General features: G+C 40.9%; 2 protein-coding genes across 10 annotated transcripts in view; one reads left to right on the top strand and one right to left on the bottom strand.

Moving 5' to 3' along the window:
* The window catches only part of CEP63 (centrosomal protein 63), an 81,837-nt gene extending 69,896 nt beyond the window's left edge, over window positions 1–11,941 (bottom strand). For 4 of the 9 annotated variants that reach the window (XM_007170367.2, XM_007170375.3, XM_007170374.3 and 1 more), the window contains exons 1-3: window positions 11,231–11,516; window positions 3,779–3,847; window positions 2,651–2,828 (exon numbers count right to left, since the gene is read on the bottom strand). In XM_007170367.2, the coding sequence (XP_007170429.2) occupies window positions 2,651–2,828; window positions 3,779–3,847; window positions 11,231–11,391 (408 nt within the window). In that variant the 5' untranslated portion in view covers window positions 11,392–11,516. The other 5 variants (XM_007170371.3, XM_007170370.2, XM_007170369.3 and 2 more) reach the window with 5 other exon arrangements.
* Window positions 11,627–17,383, top strand: ANAPC13 (anaphase promoting complex subunit 13). The gene is made up of 3 exons (XM_007170365.3): window positions 11,627–11,761; window positions 13,080–13,205; window positions 16,979–17,383. The coding sequence occupies exons 2-3, from the start codon at window positions 13,107–13,109 to the stop codon at window positions 17,102–17,104; spliced, it is 225 nt and encodes a 74-aa protein (XP_007170427.1). The 5' UTR covers window positions 11,627–11,761; window positions 13,080–13,106; the 3' UTR covers window positions 17,105–17,383.
* The last annotated feature ends 4,940 nt before the right edge of the window (window positions 17,384–22,323 follow it).

The raw sequence follows: 22,323 nt of genomic DNA, 5'->3' as shown, positions 1-22,323 counted from the left end.
TGAATTCCACCAAACATTCAAAGAAGAATTAATATCAAGCTTTTTCAAATTCTTCCAAAAAATATAAGAAGGGGAATCTTTTCAAAACACATTTTATGAGGCCAGTATTAGCCTGATACCAAAACCAGACAAGAGTGCCACCAAACAAAAAAAATTTTTTTTTACAGGCTAATATCCCCGATGAACATAGATGTAAAAATTCTCAACAAAATATTAGCAAACTGAATTCAGCAACACATTAAAAGGATCATATACAATGATGAAGTGAAATTTATTCCAGGGATACAGGGATGGTCCAACATCTGTAAATCAGTCAATGTGATACACCTCATTAACAAAATGAAGACAAAAATCATATGATCTCAACAGATGCATAAAAAGCATTTGACAAAATTTAAATCCATTTATAATAAAATCTCAAATCTCTCAAAAAAGCAGGTATAGAGGAAACATACCTCAACATAATTAAGGTCATATATGACAAGCCTACAGCTAACTCATACTCAATGTTGAAAAGCTCAAAGCTTTTCCTCTAAGATCAGGAACAGGACAAGGATGTCCACTCTTACCACTTTTATTCAACATAGTATTGGAAATCCTAGCCAGAACAGTCAGGCAAGAAAAAGAAATAAAAGGCATCCAAATTGAAAAGGCAGAAGTAAAACTCACTGTTTGCAGATCACATGAAAATAGCTAGGAAACCCTAAAGACTCTATCACAAACTAATAGAACTAATAAATGAATTCAATAAAGTTACTGGATACAATATCAATATACAAAAATCGATTGTGTTTTTTAAAATAATAACAAACTATCAAAAAGAGAAATTAAGAAAACAATCCCATATACAACTGCATCAAAAAGAATAAAATACCTAGGAATAAATTTAACCAAGGAGGTGAAAGATCTGTATACAGAAAACTACAAGACATTAATGAAAGAAACTGAAAAAGACACAAATAAATGGAAAGATATTCTATGCTCATGGATTGAAAGAATCAATATTGTTAAAACTGCCATACTATCCAAAGCAATCTACAGATGCAGTGCAATCCCTATCAAAATTCCAATGGCATTTCTCATAGAAATAAAACAAAAAATCCTAAAACTTGCATGGAACTGAATAGCCAAAGCAATCTTGAGAAAGAACAAAGCTGGAGGCACCACACTCTCTAACTTCAAAGTATATTATAAGGCTGTTATTACATACAAACGGTATCGTATTGGCATAAAAACGGAGACTTAGATTGATAGAACAGAACAGAGAATAGAGTTCCCAGAAATAAACCCAACATATATGGTCAATTAATTTATGACAAATAAACCAAGAATATACAATGGGGAAAGGACAGTTTCTTCAATAAATGATGTTGGGAAAACTGGACAGCCACATGCAAGAGAATGAAGCTGGACCACTATCTTACACCATTCACAAAAATTAACTCAAAATGGATTAAAGACTTGAACATAAGACCTGAAACCATAAAACTCCTAGAAGAAAACATAGGCAGTAAGCTCCTTGATATAGGTCTTAGTGATGATATTTTGAATCTGCACCAAAAGCAAAAGCAAAAAAACGTAAAAGCAGCAAAAGCAAAACTACACAAGTGGGACTACATCAAACTAAAAAGCTTCTACACAGCAAAGTAAATCATCAACAACATGAAAAGGCAACTTATTGAATGGGAGAAAATAACTGCACATCATGTATCTGACAAGGGGCTGATATCCAAAATATACAAAGAACTTTTACAATTCAATAGCAAAAAACCAAACTATCCACTGAAAAATGGGCAGAAGATCCAAATAAGACATTTTTCCAAAGAAGACATACAGATGACCAACATGTACATGAAAAAGATGGTCAGCATCACTAAACATCAGGGAAATGTACATCAAAACCACAGAGATATCAACTCACACCTTGCAGAATGGCTAGTATCAAAAAGACAACAAATAACAAGTGCTGGCAAGGGTGTGGACAAAAGGGAACCCTTGTACACTTGGGTGAGAATGTTAAGTTGGTGCAACCACTATGGAAAATAGTATGGAGATGCCTCAAAAAATTAAAACTAGAACTACCATATGATCCAGTAATTCCACTCTAGATATTTATCTGAAGAAAACAAAAAAACATTAATTCAATAAGATATATGCACCCCCCTGTTCACTGCAGCTTTATTTACAATAACAAAGATGTAGAAACAACCTAAGTATCTATTGATGAATGAATGGATAAAGAAACTGTGGTACACACACACACACACACACACACACACACACACACATATAAAGAATATTATTCAGCCAAAAAATAAAAGTTGCCATATGCCACAGCATGGATAGAACTTGAAGGCATTACGCTAACTGAAATAATTCAGACAAAGAAAGACAAATATTGTATGATCTCCCTTACATGCAGAATCTACAGAAACAAACAAAAAAATAAGCTCATAAATATAGAGAACAGACTGGTGGCTGCAAGAGACAAGGCTTGGATCGGGGGGTGGGAGAAAAATGTGTTTTGTTTTGTTTTAAATAAATTGAATTCAAAAATTTTTAAATGCTTTCTTCAACACATATTTAAGAAACATATTTATTATAAAAGGTAAGGTGAAAATATCAAAGAGTAGCAAATCATCCGCTTTACCTCTTTGTGTTTCATATCCACCTGACTCCTGAGAGCCTTAAGTTCCCGTTCACGGATGTCCAAGCAAGTTTCTAGAGCATGTGTCTGTCCTTCCCACTCAGATTTTTTATGAGCTACCATTATGTCAATCTGTTTCATGAGCTCCTGTAGTTCTGCTTCACAGGATGTCAAAAATCCCCTATAAATAAGGACAGACCCTTAAGAACATAGAACATATCTCCAAGTGGCTTTTCATCTTTCACATGTAAAAATACAGCAGATGTAAAGCTACCTGAAGTGGAACAGTGTCAACAAATAAATTATCAGAAGCAGAGAACAGGATCTCTGAGCTTTTCCTTTTAATGCTCACATAAGATGATCACTTATTCCACGGAAGTTTGTCTTCCTCCAGTAGCCGACCTAAAGCCTAAGTCAACTGGTCAAACGCAAGGTTTATGTTTGAAGTCTGGTTTGTGAGTGAGACTTCCACAACAAACAACTAGCTCTTCTGTAACATTTTAGGGAAGCTTTCAGGAAGAATCCAGGCAAGCATATGTCACATTCTCAGCTCGTCAAACAAAATAAAAAGCTTTGGAAACAAGTAGGCTATTGGGAAAATGACAATACAATTTTAAGAGCTGTTTTAAGAACCTCCATCCTTGAGCCAAATTTATTCCAACTATTTCTTTCCAACTTATTATTAGAAACTTACCACATCCTACCTTATTGTTGTAAACTTACTGATGTCCTTCAATGTTTCAGGAGATGCCAGATGTTACAAAGGTAGAAACAGAATTGGACATAGATGTATTGGATTCAGAGGTTTCCGGGAATGGCCACAGAGAGATAACTCCTAAGGCTTAAATACTTTTTTAAAAAAAAGCATTTGTTCTTAGTGTCACAAAACCTCTATAGCCTTTTGCTTTTTAAAAGCAGAAAACTCAACTGGGATGATGGTAAGCATCCAGCTTCACACTGCTGAGATGAAGGAAACACCCCAAGGAGCGATACTGTCCACAAACACAACATGGATCAGCTTAGATTTTGCTCACACTTCTGCTTCTGTACCCAAAGCACAAAATGGTCAGAGGCATAACTCAGACATGCTTTTTAAACTCAGTGAGAAGCTTAAGGTCAAAGCAAACTTACCCATCATGTCCTCGATTTTGTATTCCTTCCAACAAAGCCTCCATCGCCAAATCCCCTTTGTTTTGGCAACTGGGAAAGCAAAGAACTCTGTCAGGAGAAAATTCATTTTTAATGTTCTAACATTCCAACTTACAAACTTAAGAATGTGAATGAAAGCATACAAATAGCAATGAGAAAACGCAGCACTTCTTAAGATGACTGTAGAAGCAGTCAAGGAATATCTCTTCAAGAAATACTAGAACCAAACACATTTCAGACTAAAACACAACAATTTAAAATGATCTGAATTGCCATTGACACTCCCCCTGCACGACTGAAGTCAAATACCTCACTGTCACATCCCTACTTCCTCATGTAAGAGTGGGCCTGGGTGGAGGTGGGGTGCTAGCAGCAGAGGAACACTGACACTAACAAAATGAGAGGTCAGAGGAAAAGTGTAGCTTCTTTTAAAGAGATACTGTAAAAAGGTTAAATGCCCTGTGCTTCAACTTCTTGGTCCATCATGGGAGATCCTATTCACCCGCTAGATGACAGGCCCATGAAGCTCCTAGAACACCCTCCCTCACCTAAGAGGCAGCTACGTGGGCCCTCCCTCCTCTGCACTTCATTGCTCCTAGTCCTTAACAGGTTCTTTCATAGGAGTTACACCACCCTGGGAATGTCCTTTTGCACACCTTTTTCCCCTACTATTCAACCGTAAAGGGTAGAAAACCAGTTTTTTTCACGCCTGCAGCTCCAGGGCTTAGAGTTGCATTTCAACCTGGCCTGTGCTGAATGCTTTTGACTGAACTTATCTCAATTCCCCTCCCTTTTCACCTACCCCCCCTATGCAAACTGGTCATAGCTGGAAAACTACAGAGAAGAGTGTAGCAGAGAAAGAAGGGAAGGGAGATAAAACAGAGACACAGGAGAATGAGAAGACTGGAAAATACAACCACTACACGTTATTTGCATCTATTTCTAAAGTTACTAACAGGAGTACTAAATAACTATTCATGCACAGATATGGCAGAGAGGATTTCTTTCCAGTTGGTTTATCCTTTGTATTACACCAACATTAGACAAAATAAAAACCTAAAGAAAAACGCTTTCATGGTCTATTCCACTTTCTTTCAAACAATGATACAGTCAATTACAACACAACGCAGATTCTGTGTTTTGATCCACTCTAGGAAACTGAGAGGCAGTACATAGTTCACACAGTACCATGCAGATGGAAACCCAGGATAGAGTCCTGCTCTGCAACTAAGTAGCTTTGTGTCCTTGGACTTCAGTCTTTGCCTCTATAAAGTAAGAAGCATGATCTATATAATCTGCACGGTTTCTTCCAGCTTTTTAATGGGATTCTAATAGCCAATTACATATATTCTGTATCATGCTCCTGATAACTCTACATGTATATTTATTAAATACATAGGAAAGTGCTCTTCCTAAGGACAGAGCTACTACAGTTATTCAAAACTATCATTAGTAAAATTATACTCCTTTAGGTCATGTTATTCTTAGAAAATACATTTAGTAATATATATTAGAAACAGATTTAGTAACATATAATACATAATATATTTTCTGGATATTATTTAGTAATTAGGAATATTTATAATAGAAGCTAAAAGTCACTGAATACTCAACTGTTCTGCCTGTCTATATTGTCAGATTCAATCTTCATAACAATTTTAAAACATAAATACTATTACTTTGAGGAAACTGAGGCTCAGAAGGTTAAATAACTTGATTATGGTAAACTACAAACCACAGTCCTAGGATTCAAACCTAAGCAATGTGACTCCTAAGTTCCAGCCAATGTGCAATCTTTATATATTTTACAGTATTCCGGATCTTAAAATACATCAGCATATCTTCTTTTGATTTAATAATGTGTTCTTGGCATAAACAAAATCAAACCAAATTGAAAAGTCTGGACACAGGCAAAAATATACAAACTTAACTATGACGTCACCACCATGGCCACCAGGTGGCAGTAGCACAACAGTGAAAATAGTCCACATAAGGGAAAATAGCCATTTCAGAAATTAAAATCATGGTCTAAGACTTAGATAAGGAGATCTCTGTTTTTTAAAAAAAAAGGTGGGGATGGGGTGGGGAGGAACCAGTAACATTCTCTGTGGAAAATAATCTTACTAATATATAATGATCTTTTAACAATACTTTCACTATCTCCTCGAGCAGCTGACAAACACCATCATTTCTCATTCCTGAGGATCAGGTAAATAGCAAGGACTCAGATCTTCTGTGGACTTTTCTCACCCGAGTTTCTCATAGCTATATCACTGACTCCTTTCCTAACCAACCTGATCCTCATTCAGCTCCATGCACTACATCACTTGCTTTCTTTTTTGCCTGTGCCATGTGGTAATTATATAAATTTTATTCTTTATCCAAATAAATACAAATTTAAGCAATTACTGTTTGATAATCTGCTACTCCTTGCCACTAACATGAAATGTTAATGTAGTTAAATGGAAACTGTGTAGCTCTACAATTGGTACAGGACACTCTTAATCATTTCTGCAGTTAGACCAAGATATCAACGAACAGAAGTTATAATTAAAACTCTCCTTTCGAATGAAGACTACTTTAAATCAGTGAAATCTAGAATAAAATGGTTAAAGGAAATACAGGCTTTTTCACCAAGTCTGGGAAGCAGGGAAAACATACTTTAAATCTTAGGGAAAAAAGAATCCAAAGAGGTTATCTAGGGACTTCCCTGGTGGTCCAGGGGTTAAGAATCCGCCTTCCAATGCAGGGGACGCGGGTTCAATCCCTGGTCAGAAAACTAAGATCCCACATGCTGCAGGGCAACTAAAGCCTGCGCACCACAACTAGAGAAGCCCGTGTGCCGCAGCGAAGACCCAGCGCAACCAAAATAAAAAAAACAAAAAACAAAGAGGGTATCTAATAATGGGAAAATCTTTGATATTCATTAACATATTGGAATTTAAGAGCTAGAAAGAACCCGAAGGGCTCCAATTTAACCTCTTTACTTTACAGATCAGGAAAAATATCCAGAGTATGCACCCAAGATCAAATTACTCACAAAATGGGACACAGGAAGAAAATAAAAACTCTGGTTAGATATGTGTACTAAGAGAAGGAATATGCCTACTCATCAAGTCTCATTTAAAAGAAGATAACAATGCTTTGTCCCTTACCTGCCTCGGTGTTACTGTGATTACAAAGATCTATGGCTATGACAGATATACTATGACTGATAAACTGTGCCTGCTCCAATAAATAATCAATATCATTTATGACTGCCCAGAAAGGTTCCTACTTAAATTTAAGGGAAAAAATTATCAGATAAAGTATCAAAGAAATTTTCCAAAATAAAAATGAAATTTTAAAACACTGTCCAAACTATGACTCAAAATCCAGAAAGAATAAGGGGCTAAGACTAAGAAATCTTAGTAGACAAAAATACACTTTTACATGGGAAAAATGCTGTAAGCAAAGCTGAAAGATAAATGACAACATTACTTGAAAGTTTTATCACAAGGGGTTAATTAACCAAATATATAAAGAGCTTCTAAAAACTGAAGGAAAAATTAAAATCTATAGAAAAATGTGCAGAAGATATGAACAAAGAGTTCTCATAAAAAGAAATGCAAATGACCTTAAACGTATGAAAACATGCTCAACCTTGTTCACAATAAGAGAAACACAAATTTAAACTACACTGGGTTACCCTTTCTTCTGTATTAGATTAATGAAAAATTAGAAGTTTGAAAATGCACACTGATGACAAGGCTATGGGAACAGGCATTCACATACACTGTAGGTAGGAATGCAAAACGGTACAACTGCTATAGAGGAAATTTTGGCAATACTTAGCAACTGATATATATGCATTTACCCTTTGATCCAACAATGCCACTTCTAGGAATCTATCCCAAACATATGTTGGCAAGAATACAAAACCATACATGCAGAAGGATATACATTGCAGGACTATTTGCAAGAGTAGGAAACAACACAAATGCCTATCTACAGGGAACTAGTTGACTATTCATCCACCAATGGAATAATACTATGAAGCTGTGAAAAGGGAAAATGACCTCTACATACGTCTATGGTGGGATCTACAGGGCATATAATATTAGATGAAAAAAGCAAGATACAAAACAGTATATGCAAACACTACTTTTTACCTAAGAAAGGGAGAAAATTATAGATATATATTATATATATTATATATATTACATAAATATAAATTATATATTATATATGTTATGTATAATACAAATGTCAGAATATATTAAGGATATATAATTATATATAAATATATAATATATATAGTGTATTTGTTCTTCTGGAAGGATAAGCTCCAAGCTGGTAAATATGATACCTATAAGGAGGGGAAATAGGGTAGAGAAAACAGGAAGCTAAACTTGTCTGGATGTATACCTTAACAGCTACTTGTTTTATAGGCACTATGCTAATGTTTTATAATATAATGAAACAAATCCAGTTGGAAAAAAAAAAGCAGTATTGAAAAATATTGGAAACAAAATGAAATAAATCAACTATCAACTATATATCAAGTTGGCAGTCTTACCATATAACAAATTGTTTCATTGGTTTTAAAATGCAACAATTTTACTGTACATAGTCCAACTGGGATACACACTAAGGACAAAAACGTACTATACAGAAACCCTAAACATCACTCAGGAATCATATTGTTAATAGTAAAATTGGTATCACTAATTTGAAAGCATTATATATAATACAGAAGAAGTATGTTAATAGGCAAAAGAGAAAAAGATACAAATATAAAATCAAGTGTTTAAAAAAAACTATGAAATTAAATTGGAAATATCAGTGTGAATTCTGGATATTTCTCTTTTTAAAAAATGTATATATTTCCTAACTTTGGCCACTGTAAATCCTAAAACCAGTGACCAATCTAGTAGCAAGAGTGCCTTCAGCACCCAGACTGGTCTCTAAACACCATCTCCCACTGAAAGGAACCAGGGCTTCTTGGTGGCCAGAAATGTTTAAATGAGCCAGGAACATGTTTTACCAGAAAAGAAGGAAACTTTCAAAGATTACTGGTCATATCAAAGTGGACAGAAGCCAACTTAAACAGGCTGCCACTCGCCAACAACAGGACAACTTGAGAACCCCCCCTCAAAAAAAAGACTGCAGTAGGTTGAAACAGTTCAAATATATTCAAGTCTATAATTTCATGATGATAAAAAAAAAAAAAAAGGCAAAACCCTCATGGTTACCTTTGGAGGTTGCTAGGCCACCAACTCATTACTGTGCTCTGAAAATAGAGGGAAAGAATTAAGCATTTTTCTCGTCTTTCCTATACAAACTGTATTTCAAATAGCTGGTGAAGTAAAAAGTTCTTCTTCATAAAAAATTTCCAGCTAATAAATGCTGAAGAATGATAGAATCAGAAAATCACCGTACTGCAACCGCTAATGCAATAGTGGATATAGGCAACCTAAATCCATGAAAGGATCTCACCATTAAGCAAAAGGCTCATGGAGAATTTCATGATGGATGGACTGGGCCGACAACGCCTGAACCCACTACGATGCTCAATTTTAACATCACAGAGAGAAAACTCAGACATCATGTGCCTCCCTGTTTTGCACCACTGATGAAATCTTGCCCTGCCCTCACCCCCACAAAAAAAGTCAAGGTTGAATCTGATCAAGCTTCTAGAGCAGTGCTGTTCAACAGAACTTTATGCAATTATGGAAATATTTTACATATACACCAAACTATTGGGCCCTTGAAATGTGGCCAATGCACTAGGGAACTGAAATTTTTAGCTTTATTTCATTTTAATTCATTTAAATAGTCACCGATGGCTGATACCTACTATATCGGACAGTGCAATTCTAGACCTTACTACCAGTTTAGAGGGAATAAAGGGAATAGATGTACAAGTTAAAGGATACCATGTGGATGCAATCAACTAAATCTAGAATGTTAAGGGAAAAGAGAGGCAATGAAACTGCTATATTAAAAAAGATTGAAAAGGTGTCATCAACTCAATGCAACACGTGGATCTCTACGGGATTTTGATCCAAACAAGCTACTTATAAAAATACATGTATGGGGCAAGTGGGGAAACCTGAACCCAGGCTGAATACTGACATTATGGGATTTTTATTAATTTTCATACATGTGATGACAATACTGTGGTTTTGTAAAACTGAAAACACAAACTTAGTTCTTGAAGAAAAATAACCTAAAGTAACATAAAAACCGAAAATTCAATTCCTGAAACCCAGGTCAATGTTGGCTTTAGCTGAATTTCAAATCAAGTTGACATATGCTTAAAAGTAGGAAGCTCTGATAAAGTGGACCACTGATGCTGTCACCATCTGCCACCACTACTACGTAAGTGAGAACGGGAAGGAACAAGCAAAGGTGTTCTCCCTTTTAATGGGAGACAAGTGGCATCAGTACAATTAACATATACAATAACTATAAAGAATTGTTAAAACCTGAATACATTTTAAAGAGCAGTGTAACTGAATGTTTATAAATATCTAACCCATTTTAATTTCAGTCATTCTTACCATACTGATCACTGGTAATGATATAGTCAAAAGGCAAGAAGCTCAGGATAAAAATCAACCTAAAGATGATACTGCATTCCAAATAAGAAAATACATACCCTTTGTTATATCATTAAGCTACAGCTATGATCAATATAAATATAAATATTTGAAGGTAACATGTAGCTAATGATCCTTATGATTTCCTCTTCGTATCTAGAAAATAAAATTAAATGCAAGCATGTGGGGAACTGTATAACTACAGGACACAAATCCTACAATACTGCTTTTATTAAACGAAGAAAAAAAAATGTTAAGACTGGCTTAGGAATCATCTGTAAGGCTCAAGGAAAACTACTCTGCAAGTAAGAGTGCTGTAACTATAAATGAAGACTAGTCGCTGAGAGCAAGCTCATCTTTACCCTGATGTTGTAAGAAACATAAAAAAAAAAAAAACACATTATGAGCCGAGATTTACTGCCTTCAAATACCTTCATGATTATTCTAAGAACCCGTTCCTTTTATTCCCTTACTTCATTATTTATTTCCCATCCCTGATTTGAATGGAGCAATCCATAAGTTCAGGGTTCCCCAACTTCAGTCCTTCATGATTTCTGCCACATTTCCGTACCTAATGTACTAACATTAAGATTTTTAAATCAACTCACTTTTTACAACTTGCTAAACTTCCCACCCATAAATGAACCGCTATCACCTGCCATCAAAGACCTAAGTCTCAACAATGTTAGGAAGCTAACCAGATGAGGCAGCCCAGGCGGGAGGGCTGGGCCGGGGGTCTCTCCCCTGAAGTGGAAGACTGGCCCGCGGCCGACTCCGCTCGGGGAAGATGAGCAGCTCGCCCACCCCACAGCCCTCCCGCCGGCCCGGCCTCCGGAGAAGGGCTGACCACCTGGCTGGCCCGGACAGTGCGCTGCGGGAGGCCATATCTGGCTTCGCGGGTCCGCTGAGCGTCCGCCGCAAGGCCGAGAGGTGGGGCGCCGGGGCGGACCCGGGCCGGCGGGGTCGAGCCTGGAGGCCAGCGGGCCGCTGAGGAAGCCGGCCCCGGGCCATACGGCCGCTCGGGCCTCGGCCCCACCGCAGCCAGGGCTGCCTGTGGACACCGCCGCCCCTCGCCAGTCCGACGTTCGCACATGCGGTTACGGGGATGCCGCGAGCGCGCCCCCGAAGCTTCCCGCCGTTACCTCCGGCCGGGGGCGCGCACGCGCGTCACCGCCAACCTGACGTCCAGCCACCGTCGTCTGCACGTTCGTTCCGCCCACTGCCCCCTCACTTTTAATTGAAGCAACGTCCTCCCAGACTCCCCCTCCGCGCCTGCAAATGGGCTCACCCATATCTGGGGACCGGAGAGAAGACCGTGCCGGTCACGTGACACTGAGGGTGTGGTCCGGTGGAGGCGGGCGCCGTGCTGGGCCGGGTGCTGGTAAGGGTTTCCCGCCTCCCTAGCCTAGGTCTTGGAGAAGCGGCAGCGCGTTCGGACTTATGCTGCTTCTCTTGGCCGAGGCCGTTCTCTTCACCTCATCCTCATAACCACTCCCCTTACCGCACGTCGGGAGGGGTGGAAAGGGACTTGAGCGGCGGTCCTGGGTTTCCCCCGCTGCCGCATTTGGTATATCCTGCCTCGGACCGGAAGCCGCGGCTGTGGGGCCGCCTCCTACACCTGTACGGATGGTGGTGGCCTGCGAGGGTCATTTTTAGCGCAGGAAAAGGCGTTCTAGCTTTGCTCCTGTAACTACACGTTGTAAAGCTCTAAAACAAAGATGGATAAAACTGCCCTGCCCCGGGGAACGTACGCACCGCCTGTCTGCGAAGACCCTGTGACGGGCAGTGTGACAAGCTCCCGATGGGGACCATTCACTGCGCCCAGGGAACTATGGGGCCCGCGGAGGGGCGGGGACCGCGTTCTCCTTGGCGCTTAGAGAAAGTTCCTGCAGGAGGCGACCTGGGAGCTAACTTTTTAGACTGACTGGGGGTTAGCTGGGGAAAAAAGGAACAAGATACTGCATTCCAAGCATTGGGATAGTCACATGTGTAAAACAAATTTTGTTCAGGAAAGTGGTAATGGCTTTTTCTGGCAAGTGTGGCAAAGTGCTTGGGACAGTGGCCGTGTCCTGGTCATTGCACGCCTTATGCTTTCCACCCTTCCAGCTCCTGAAGAGTGAAGGCATCTTAACGCCTAATTCTGGAAATGGGATATTGACCCCGATGAGCTGACGCCCAACTTTGAGATTGGAAGGAAGAGTAGGTGTTAGTGATGGGGCAAAGAGACCTTTAAGTGCAAAGGTTGGAAAGTATGACAGGGTTAGAGGTGTTTGGAAGAGGGACAGGTGGGAAAAGATTGAGGCCAGATTGGGGAAAGCTATGGTGAGTCATTAATACAAAATTTACACACAGCAATTGGAAACACTAATGCCTGAGCAATCAGTCACAAAGACGACCTAACTTGTTTAGTGGATCATAAGGACAAGAAAGAACCGGTCAAGGGCGGAATGTGTGCTGAAGCTGGAGTGATCTGAGAAAACTTTACAGAAAGGTGGAATCTGTGTGTGACTGGGAAAATCAGCTGGGAGGGACGATGGTCTTATAAATAAACTGCAACCTGACCCAGATGAGATGAGTCTTTCCCAGGGTGATATCATGCCAAAATTCACATCCAGGCTAAAAAGCCTAGAGAACCCTACTGCTGAATTACATCATCTCCTCAGCCTTCATGTTTAAGAAATAATCTTTTTGGCTTACAGAGCTGGCAAGATCAAAGCTGCAGGAGAATGGACAGTGAGGTACAGAGAGATGGAAGGATCTTGGATTTGATTGACGATGCTTGGCGAGAAGACAAGCTGCCTTATGAGGATGTTGCAATACCACTGGTAGGCTGTAATTTGTGCTGAGGGTGATAGGTTAAAGGTATGATCTGGTAGACCCTAGTAGGGGTAGGATATCAAGACAAATAAACTAGTAAGGCAAAGAAATCAAAGCTGTGGAGTCCTCTAACTCTAGAAGCTTCTGGAGAACATTTAGCTTGACTTTGTATTTGAAGAGAAATGTGGTTCAGAGGGCTGACGTGACCAGCTCAGTTAGGGGGTCATTCTAGAACTAGAACCCAGGTCTTCTGAGCCATGTTCTGTCCACCACACCAAAGCTAGTAAACCAAATAGTGAAAGTTTAATGCACACCATGTGGAGGAACAAGAAGCAGTGGCATATGCACTTTATTTCTTCTCTACCTGTGGTTTGTCAGTTGACATTTTTAGAAACTCACATTTTTGGAACACATACCTATTCTAGGTTCCCTGGAAAATATTGGAAGAGACCTGGCTTTTCTTCTTTTGCATTTAGACCATCACACTCTTTTCTTCCCTGACCTCTGGAAAATTCTCCTGCAATGAGTTTGTTAAACCTCACGTAATAAGTGATCTAAACATTTTGCTTGAATAACTATTTATTAAAAATCCTATTTATGTCACAGAGGCCTAGCAAGGAGAACAGAGACTGTTTTTCTTTAGAGCCTTCTAATTGCAAAGAGCCATTAATAAAATAGAGCTTGCAGGCAGACCGTGTGCTGCTGCCATTTACATTTTCATCTAAGAATAAGAGGTAATATGTTCAGTGAAAAATACACATAACAAATAACAAGTAACAGCTTAGTTCAAGTTTAGAAAAATAGTCAAAAGAGCATAATGAGAATTGTAGCTCCACTTATTGAATACCTGTTTTGTGTCATAGACCAAGGTTGAAATCTGACATACATTATCTGTATCCTTAAAACACCCTTCAGGGGTGGTGGTGTTCTACCCACTGTACAGGAAGGAAACAGGATCAAAGAGGGGAACTTGCCCAAAGGTTGGTAGCCAATAAGTTGGACTTCACACCGAAGTCTGTGAGGCTCCAGATCCTGTCCGGTGGTGGTTCCTTCATTCCGCAAGCAATTCTTGACGCCTACTGTGTGCCTTAAGACTTGGTAAACATAAGTACAGTTCCTGCCCCTCGGAGTCTAGAGAGGCAACATATATCAATAAATAATTGTAATAGTAAGTGTTCTAAGTGAGGGTTGTGAACAGCTCTGTAGTGTAAGAAGTGGCTGATTGCCTGGTGGGCATCAGGAAGGGCTTCAGAGAGAAAAATCACATTTAAGCTGGTCATAGGGAGGAAGAGGTTTAGTGAGGGTAGACAAGGGCCAACCAGCAGAGGGGACAGATGTGCAAAGTCTCAGAGTTTTAAACTGCTTTGGGAGATGGTGAGGCAATTCAGTGTGGATAGAGGTTATACTTCTCATAAAAGGTAGGGAGAAAAGTTGATCTTGGACCCAATTTTGAGAGGAGCATTTGATGCCATGCTTAGCCCTCATCCTGAGGATATCCAGGAGTGAGTGGTCTTCAAAGTAGAGATCTGCCATGCTCAAATATATTAGAAAATCAGTTTAGCAGCATTGTTAGAGAATGTGTGCCAAGGAGAAAGGGGCCAGTGACAGGGCAAAGAGACCAATTAGGAAGCTAATGCAGTGTCTAGGCAAGGGAGGAGGACCTAAACAAAAGCAAGAAAGTGGAGGGGAATTGCTGAATTCTGGACATGCTAATAGCAGGATTTGGGGACCATTTGTGTGGAAGGGGTTGAAGGAGATGTAGATTTCCATGCTGACTTCCAAGTTGTAGCCTGGCCCTGTTGCTAACCTGTGTTTTTTCCCAGGACTTGTGATTCTAAGGCAATGTTTGTGTCGTTAGCTTTTGCTGCTACCTAACAAATAACCCCAAAACATAGTGGCTTAAAACAACCGTTATTTATGTCATGATTTTGTCATTCAGCTGAGAGAGTCTTCTGATCTTTGCCAGCTCGGTTGATCTCTGCTGGACTTGGTGGTGTTTTGCAGTCGGCCAGCAGGCTGGCTGGAGGCTGGGATGATGAGCTGACTAGGCCACAGTCTCATGATCCAGCAGATTAGCCCAGACTTCACAATCATTTTAGGGTTCTAAGAGCAGCATGAGAGGAAACTGCAAGGCTTCATGGAGCCTAGGCCAAGAAGTCACATGATCAGTCCCAATGCAAGATCGGGGAAATAGTGCCTTTTCATAAGAGTGGCTACAAAGAATTGTGGCCATTTTTGCAGTACCCCACAATAGATGGTTGTTGTGTTCACGATACTTTATGATACTTTGTGTTTGTTTTCCAGGCATATATGCAATTTTATATGTTGGCATTCATTGCAAGAGACAATAGTGACCAAATGAAAAACGTGTTATTTTAGAACAAGATGAAATTAAATAATACCTGAATTAAATAAATGATTAACCAAGGACTTGTTTATGCTTTGTCAGCTGTAAGTAGTTATTGAAACAAAACTTTCTCTTTGCAATATTGCTTTAGAGAAAATGGTAGTTCCTTTCAATTTGTACAAGTATGTTTGAATCTGAGTATTTGTAGAGCAAAATGTGTACATATTGTAATTAAATCATTTTATTCATATTGAACATCACTTTGAAGGAAAAAAGTTATTATATTCATATACTGCACATTGGAGTCCAGTGGGAAATCGTAAGTCTGGATATTGAATAGCAGTTTGCTACCCTTAAAAAAAAGTCTAACTTCAGATAACTGAAAAGAAATATATTGGTATCAGTGAATTCTAGTATGAAGCAGAGTTCCAGTAGTAATAAATTTAAATTTAAAATACAAGGAAACTATCAAAAACTTCTCACCACAGGCCAAAAAATGGTGAACTATGCAAGGTGATGCATGTGTTAACTAGCCTTATTGCAGTAATCATTTCACAATATATATGTGTATCCAGTCATCACATTGTACATTTTAAACTTACACAATGTTATATGTAAATTAAATCTCAGTAAAGCTGGAAATATATAAGAAAACTACCCCAGATTCTACACTAAGTGTGGCCCATGGCTTACCATTTTAAGAAAGTTGCGGGTAGGCTATGTTGTTTTATGTTGCCCTGCTCCACCACTAGGGGGAAGCCTCATCTATTGTGTTACATTTTCAGTGCTCCTACCTCCATAATAATATAGGCACATTGGATACAGGATCGTTTTGAACACCTTTCTTGTGCGTAAGGAACATGCCAGCAAATGTGGTATTCTATAAAGCAGCCTTCCCAAAAAAAGATTTAGTACTGGCTTTTTTCAGTGTTCCTAGCCGCTAGTAAGGATGACAGGTAGTCCTTGCACTGGATACCCCACGCAGTGCTGGGCACCTGACCTGCATTTCCTCATTTAGCCCTCACAGCAGTCCTGTGAGACGATGACTACTTTTTTCTCTCATTGCCTAAGAGGAAGCAAAGGCTGCAAGGGTCTGAATGCCTTGCCTGAGTAACCCAACAAATGGTGGAGTCATGGCCTTGGATCCCAGGGCCTCCCAGAAGCCTGTGTCCTGAGCCTTTTGCCACGCTGCCTGCCACACAAGTACCAGAGTCATAATGCCATCACTCCGGGCTGGAGACGGATGGGGCACGTTTGAGCGTGACTTTTGATGTTTCCTCACATTTTTTATTTTCTAGCTCTTTCCTTAGGATACGCTTCTATGCTGCCTGTTTCTAGGAACTCACAGGTTTTAATTCCAAGTGCTCTTGGGTTTTAAGGGGTTTGTTAACGTAGAGTGTAACATCGTCCTGAATGTCCATTGTGCCTTTTCAGAATGAGCTTCCTGAACCTGAACAGGACAATGGCGGCACCACAGAGTCTGTTAAAGAACAAGAAATGAAGTGGACTGACTTGGCCTTACAGTACCTCCATGAGAACGTTCCCCCCATTGGAAACTGACGCCTGGCTCCTTGTTCATCCACAGATTTTTTTTAAATACACAGATACAAAATGTTTTCTTTCAGCCTCCTAATTTGAACCTTTTAGTGTTAGATCAACGCTCAAAAATGTACAACTAATTTTGTGGCCACAAAATGCAATGTGAAAATACACAACCAGAACGAGAAGCTGATTGCGATTTCCTGGGATTGCAGAATATCTGACCCTTTGAACCTAAAGTTCTTCATTGACTAGCTAGTATTTGAGCATGATTCATTAAACATTTGCCTTTAACTCTGATTTTGCTTTACTGTCAGTTTAACACTTCCCAACTACTTATATGTGTCCTGTGACACAGGTGATGGAAGATATGAGAGGGAAAGGCGAAGAACAACGAAGCCAGACATGAGAATTAACTTATCATATACCCCCATTCTGAGAATCATCTGAGTGGGTGTGTGTGGAGTCTGTAGATGTAATGGACATATAGATAGCCCATTCGCTGACTACTGGGATTCCTAAGATTCCCCATGATATTTTCAAACTTTGGATAAATTTACAAATTAAAAGCTATCTTGACAGTTAACCCCTGCTCTCCCTCCAGCTTCCTTTGGTGCTGCTGGAAAGGCGAGATAGATAGACCACTAGTTTTATCCAGTAACAGGATTTCTTATTTTCTCAAAGCCCTTTCAGATATAACTGAAGCACCATGGAGTCAATATTTAGTTACACATTTGTGAAAGAACTTGTATTTTGAAAAACGCATTGATGGACATTATCTCCTAGAATTATTTGCCTCTTTTATGTGGTATCTCTCTTGTTCTCTCCCCAGATTGTAAACTCTGTGGGAAGAGGCCCTGGCTTTTACATCTGTATCCCTCATTGAAAAACTGGAAACACTGAATAATTGAAATCTCTCTTCTCATTGTTTTTTTAACTGGGTCATTTTATTTACATACCTTTTAGGAGTAGGAAGTATACCACAAAACAAATGAGCCAATTTTAGGGTTTCGATCAGAAACATGGTTGTAACAACTCACCTGACATCCAGACACACCCAGGCTGATCTCCTTGTGGATCAGTGACTTGCCTAGAAGTCATTTATCTCAGAATAAAGACCCCAAGTCAGCAGTCCCTCAATAACTGAAGACAGACAACCCAGTAGAAAAGAGAATTATAATGTTCAGAAAAAACATTTTATACCGAGAGAAAACAAAGCTTTTCAAAAAATTAAAGTACCTAAAATTCCACAGTTCTTCCATGTTCTAGTTAAATGAGGGCTTTACTACAACTTTATTTGTGGTATATAATACCTGAAACACTGACATCTGGATATTAGGAGATGTTCATATGAATCCAGCCTTGCTTGTGGACCCAGCCTTTCCCAGGAGTACCAGTAGACCAGTGAAATATGAAAGCTGTCTGGATTTCAGCTGAATCAGAATTAGACTTGTAAGACAGGCAGCTGTTGGTTTATCTGCTTGGCTTGTGACCCTTATCTGAAAACTGCCCCCACGCCAAGTTTGTGACCTGTGATGTGGTGACAGAACCATAGCTCATGTGAGGAATTAGGTGACAAATTCTGGGCCAAATTGTCAACTGCAGCTTTGGAATCTGCCCATCTAGGACTGGCTTGAGGATGATGGGCACGAGAGATGCTAGGCTGCCGTTGTAGGGTGCCTTTTCAACCTTATGTGCCAGAATACCCAAGGAGGAAAGTGTCTGCAGAGGGAGGCTGAGAGGCTGTGTCCCTATAGCTTTCCAGTTGGTTCCTGCGCCTTGGTTCCTGTAACTTTCGAGTTCAAAGCATGTGTGTTGCTCTCCTCTATGGGAGGCACCTCACTTGGTGCTGAGAATATGGCAGTGAACAAAATAAGTATGGCTTCTGCCTTCATTTAGTGAGGGAAACAAGCATTAAACCAATAGGCATACAAATCTTTGATTTTAAATTGTGACACATGCTAGGAAGAAAAAATAGAAGATGTCCCTTAGGTTCCTAGAAGCAAAATCTGAAGCAGTTTCTTGTGCAAGGAATTTATTGAGATTGTGCACTCAGGAGAAACCTGTGAGGGAAGCAGGGTAGGGCAGGGGAAGAACCTGAGCAAAGATGTGGCTTCAGCTGGAGTCTGGCCTCTGCCTGATCCCACAGGCGCTACAGAGCATGATGTTACCAAGAGGAGTCTTCCCACCTTGAAGCAAGTTCCTAGGCCTTCGTGTTGAGTATGCGGTAGTCAGCCATTGGCTCTGCCCTCCCTCCGTCCCCCAGGGAGGGCATAACCAGGCATTGCCAGGGGACAGGGCTCTCCAGGGAACAGTGCATCTCCTGGCAGCCAACACAGTCAGGGGATGGGTGCACAGACAGACGGGGCAAAGGGGATCTGGGCCCCAGCAGTGACTATTGCAGGGTATAGGGAGTATGACTGGGGATCTGATTTATATTAGATAATCACAGCAAAACTTTGTGATAAGTAGCTTTTATAGCACGTAATTTCAAATATTTTGTATTTGAATTTTTTCCATTGTCCAAGGAAGTGGCCAGGTCCTTAGTGCTTCCTGTTCACAGCAGAGAGCATGTGCTCAAAACCAACCCTACCCCCTTTTGGGGAGCAGGGGAGGGAGGGAGAGGCGGAGCCTCTTAGGAGTAGTGGAAGTCTGCGCCCCAGTGGCTGGTGGTACCCAGGGAGATGGTGAACTTCAGAGGCTTGCGGTTTGGGGGTGCCCCAAGGGAAACCTGAAGTCAACCTGAGTCTCCCAGCTTGGGCAAAGATACCCTAGCACTGGAACCACCCCCTTCAAGGGCCCCTCAGAGCTGACGGTGAGGATAGCAGCAGGGACACAGATGGACTGGAGAGTAGAGGTCCTCACCCATTTTCAAGCTCATTTATGGACATCCTAAATGCTTGTGAGACCCTGAAAGAGGAAAGGATGCCTCAGGGACCACAGATCTAACTTCTGCTGCAGCACAGCAGAATGGAGCCGAAAAGATTTAATTTGCTCTGAATAAAATACGAAAACATGATATTTCTTGTACCCTCCTTGAGTTTGTGGGCCAACACCTGACGGATGGGTAGGAGTAGCCAGGGGAAGAATTGGGGGGTGAGGATTGATGGCCAAGAGCAAATTGCATAAAGCTCAGAGGTGGAGCTGGCGTCCCGAACAAGGTGGGTGGGGAGGCAGGAGGAGGTGGAGGAGTGGCCTGATCAGGTTTTATTTTTTTTTAACATAAGTCACTCTGGGTTTGAGCAGGTAAGAGCAGAAGTGGAAAGACAGAAGAGCTTTGCCTTGGCTCAAGTGAGGGATGATGATGGCTTGAACCAGCAATATGGGGGTGGCAGTAGAGGGACTTGGAGTATCTTAGAGGTCATTGCCCACAAGTGCCAGGTGAGAGGTGTGTGTCAGGAAGCCAGCACCCCGGATGGTGGTTGTGTGGTTCAATAGAGACTCGGGTGCCCAGTGTGAGTGCTAACCTGTGACCAAGGGGGAGATTCTCTGAGCCAGACACAGGACTCTGGGTGCAGCCTCTGTCCTCTAGCAATGGAGAATCTGGTCCAAGAGCTGCCGATCCTTTGAAGTCCAACTTAAACCCACTTCTTAATAATATAGTAACAATAATACAGTTAACTGAGGGCTTCTTTATGTTTTAGACACGTGACCTCCAGCCCTCATGTCCACTTTTTAAGGTGGATATTATTGTTCTCATTGATCAAGTGATGGCAGCTTAAAATTGAATAACTCATTCCAAGTTAAAGTCACTCAAATAGTAAATGGGTTCCAACCTAGGCTGTCTGATCCTAAAATCTGTGTCCTCTTCCTGGACCACGTGACGTCCCCTGAAAAACCTTCTGTGACCACTGCATTCTGAAATGGGAAGAAAATCCTATTGGATCATTTAGAACTTCCAAATGTCTACCTTCTTTTACAATTGAGATTAAAAAAAACTGAAAATTTTTTACTAGGAATGTAGGAGTCATGAAACATTTAAAAATTCAACCTATTACCAATCCTATATATAATTCATATAACTCATAATTTTACCACCATGAGTCATGTTGTTGTCACTGGTTTGTGTACAAGGTCAAATCCCTAAGATGTGTTTTCAGATTTTGGTGCTTTGACAGTTTGATGTCAATGTACCCAGCAGGAGGCGCTCAATTCCTTTAAGAAAGTCAGAATTGCTGGCGGAACTTTAAGTAAACTCTAACTCAAGGTCCTGAATAAATGTGGTGTTTTGCTTGGGAGCGATTCTGCATATCTGGATTCCCAGTGTGCTGGGTAAGGGTTTGTGTGAGTCCCCGGAATTCTGGCTGGCCACACATGGACTGGACAGCTCACCTAGTGGGCTTCTCACTCCCGCTCTGTGGGGGGCCAAGAGGGCACGTAGAAGGTGTGGGGAGTTCAGAATTTGGGTTACAGAAGAAGGTAGCCAGAATCAGGGGGTTTGCCCACCTGTGACCCCAGCTTATACTCGTAGTCCGGGCTGGGGACTCTTTACTATGCTGTTTCCCAGCTCTTTGTGTTAAGTTATTTGGAGATGTTAGGTACCATCCTGGAATGATCTATTAGACTCTAGAAAGACTGTTTGCTTCCCAAATCTTCCTTCCTTGATGTGGCCTTCATCCCCCAGTCCATTGCCACGCTGCACCTCATCCATGGGCTCCTCTGGGAAGTAGTGGGGGAGGTTAGGGGCTGTCGGGGAAAAGCAGCTGCGTGATCTCTTGAGGGGACTTCACGTCTGTGGCCTTCCTGGCCTTGGCCTCTGCACCTGAGCCAACCAGGACTGGCTTCGTGGGCACACAACCTGTGCAGACATACAGGCCCTGCACGCAGAAGGCCCTGCTGTGGCTCTGTTGAAACCAGTAATCATTTTTGAACAAGTGGCCCACATTTTCATTTTGTACTGGGGTCCATAAATTCTGTAGCTGGTCCTTGGCAACCATCTGTAGGGGTTCCACCTTGGTAGTGAGAATTCAAGACACCATGAGCATCGGCCTTTGGGGTGACAGAAAAGCAGGCAGGTCCAGGAAAAGCAAGAGAAAAGCTGGTGCAGACCTCCAGGCTTCCTGCGGAGTCCTGAAATGTATTCTGGCTCCTCACCAAATCCTACAAGTGCAGTTGCTGAAATTGTTTCCTGAGCATCTCTGTCATTCTTGCTGCCTGATAGCTGACACTGGGGTGAGGGGTATGTATAGAAATGCTAGAAATGCAGCAAGACAGATTTTTGTGGACGGCTAAGAGAACCT

Source organism: Balaenoptera acutorostrata, chromosome 4 (assembly GCF_949987535.1).
Source record: "Balaenoptera acutorostrata chromosome 4, mBalAcu1.1, whole genome shotgun sequence".
Classification (NCBI taxonomy): domain Eukaryota; kingdom Metazoa; phylum Chordata; class Mammalia; order Artiodactyla; family Balaenopteridae; genus Balaenoptera; species Balaenoptera acutorostrata.
The sequence above is the reverse complement of the archived record's forward strand: the minus strand, read 5'-3'. Positions and strand labels throughout refer to the sequence as shown.

Coding starts and splice junctions, on each gene's coding strand:
- ANAPC13 (XM_007170365.3), top strand. CDS start 13,107: ATGGACAGTGAGGTACAGAGAGATGGAAGGATCTTGGATTTGATTGAC. Junction 13,206..16,978: donor AGGATGTTGCAATACCACTG/GTAGGCTGTAAT, acceptor GTGCCTTTTCAG/AATGAGCTTCCTGAACCTGA.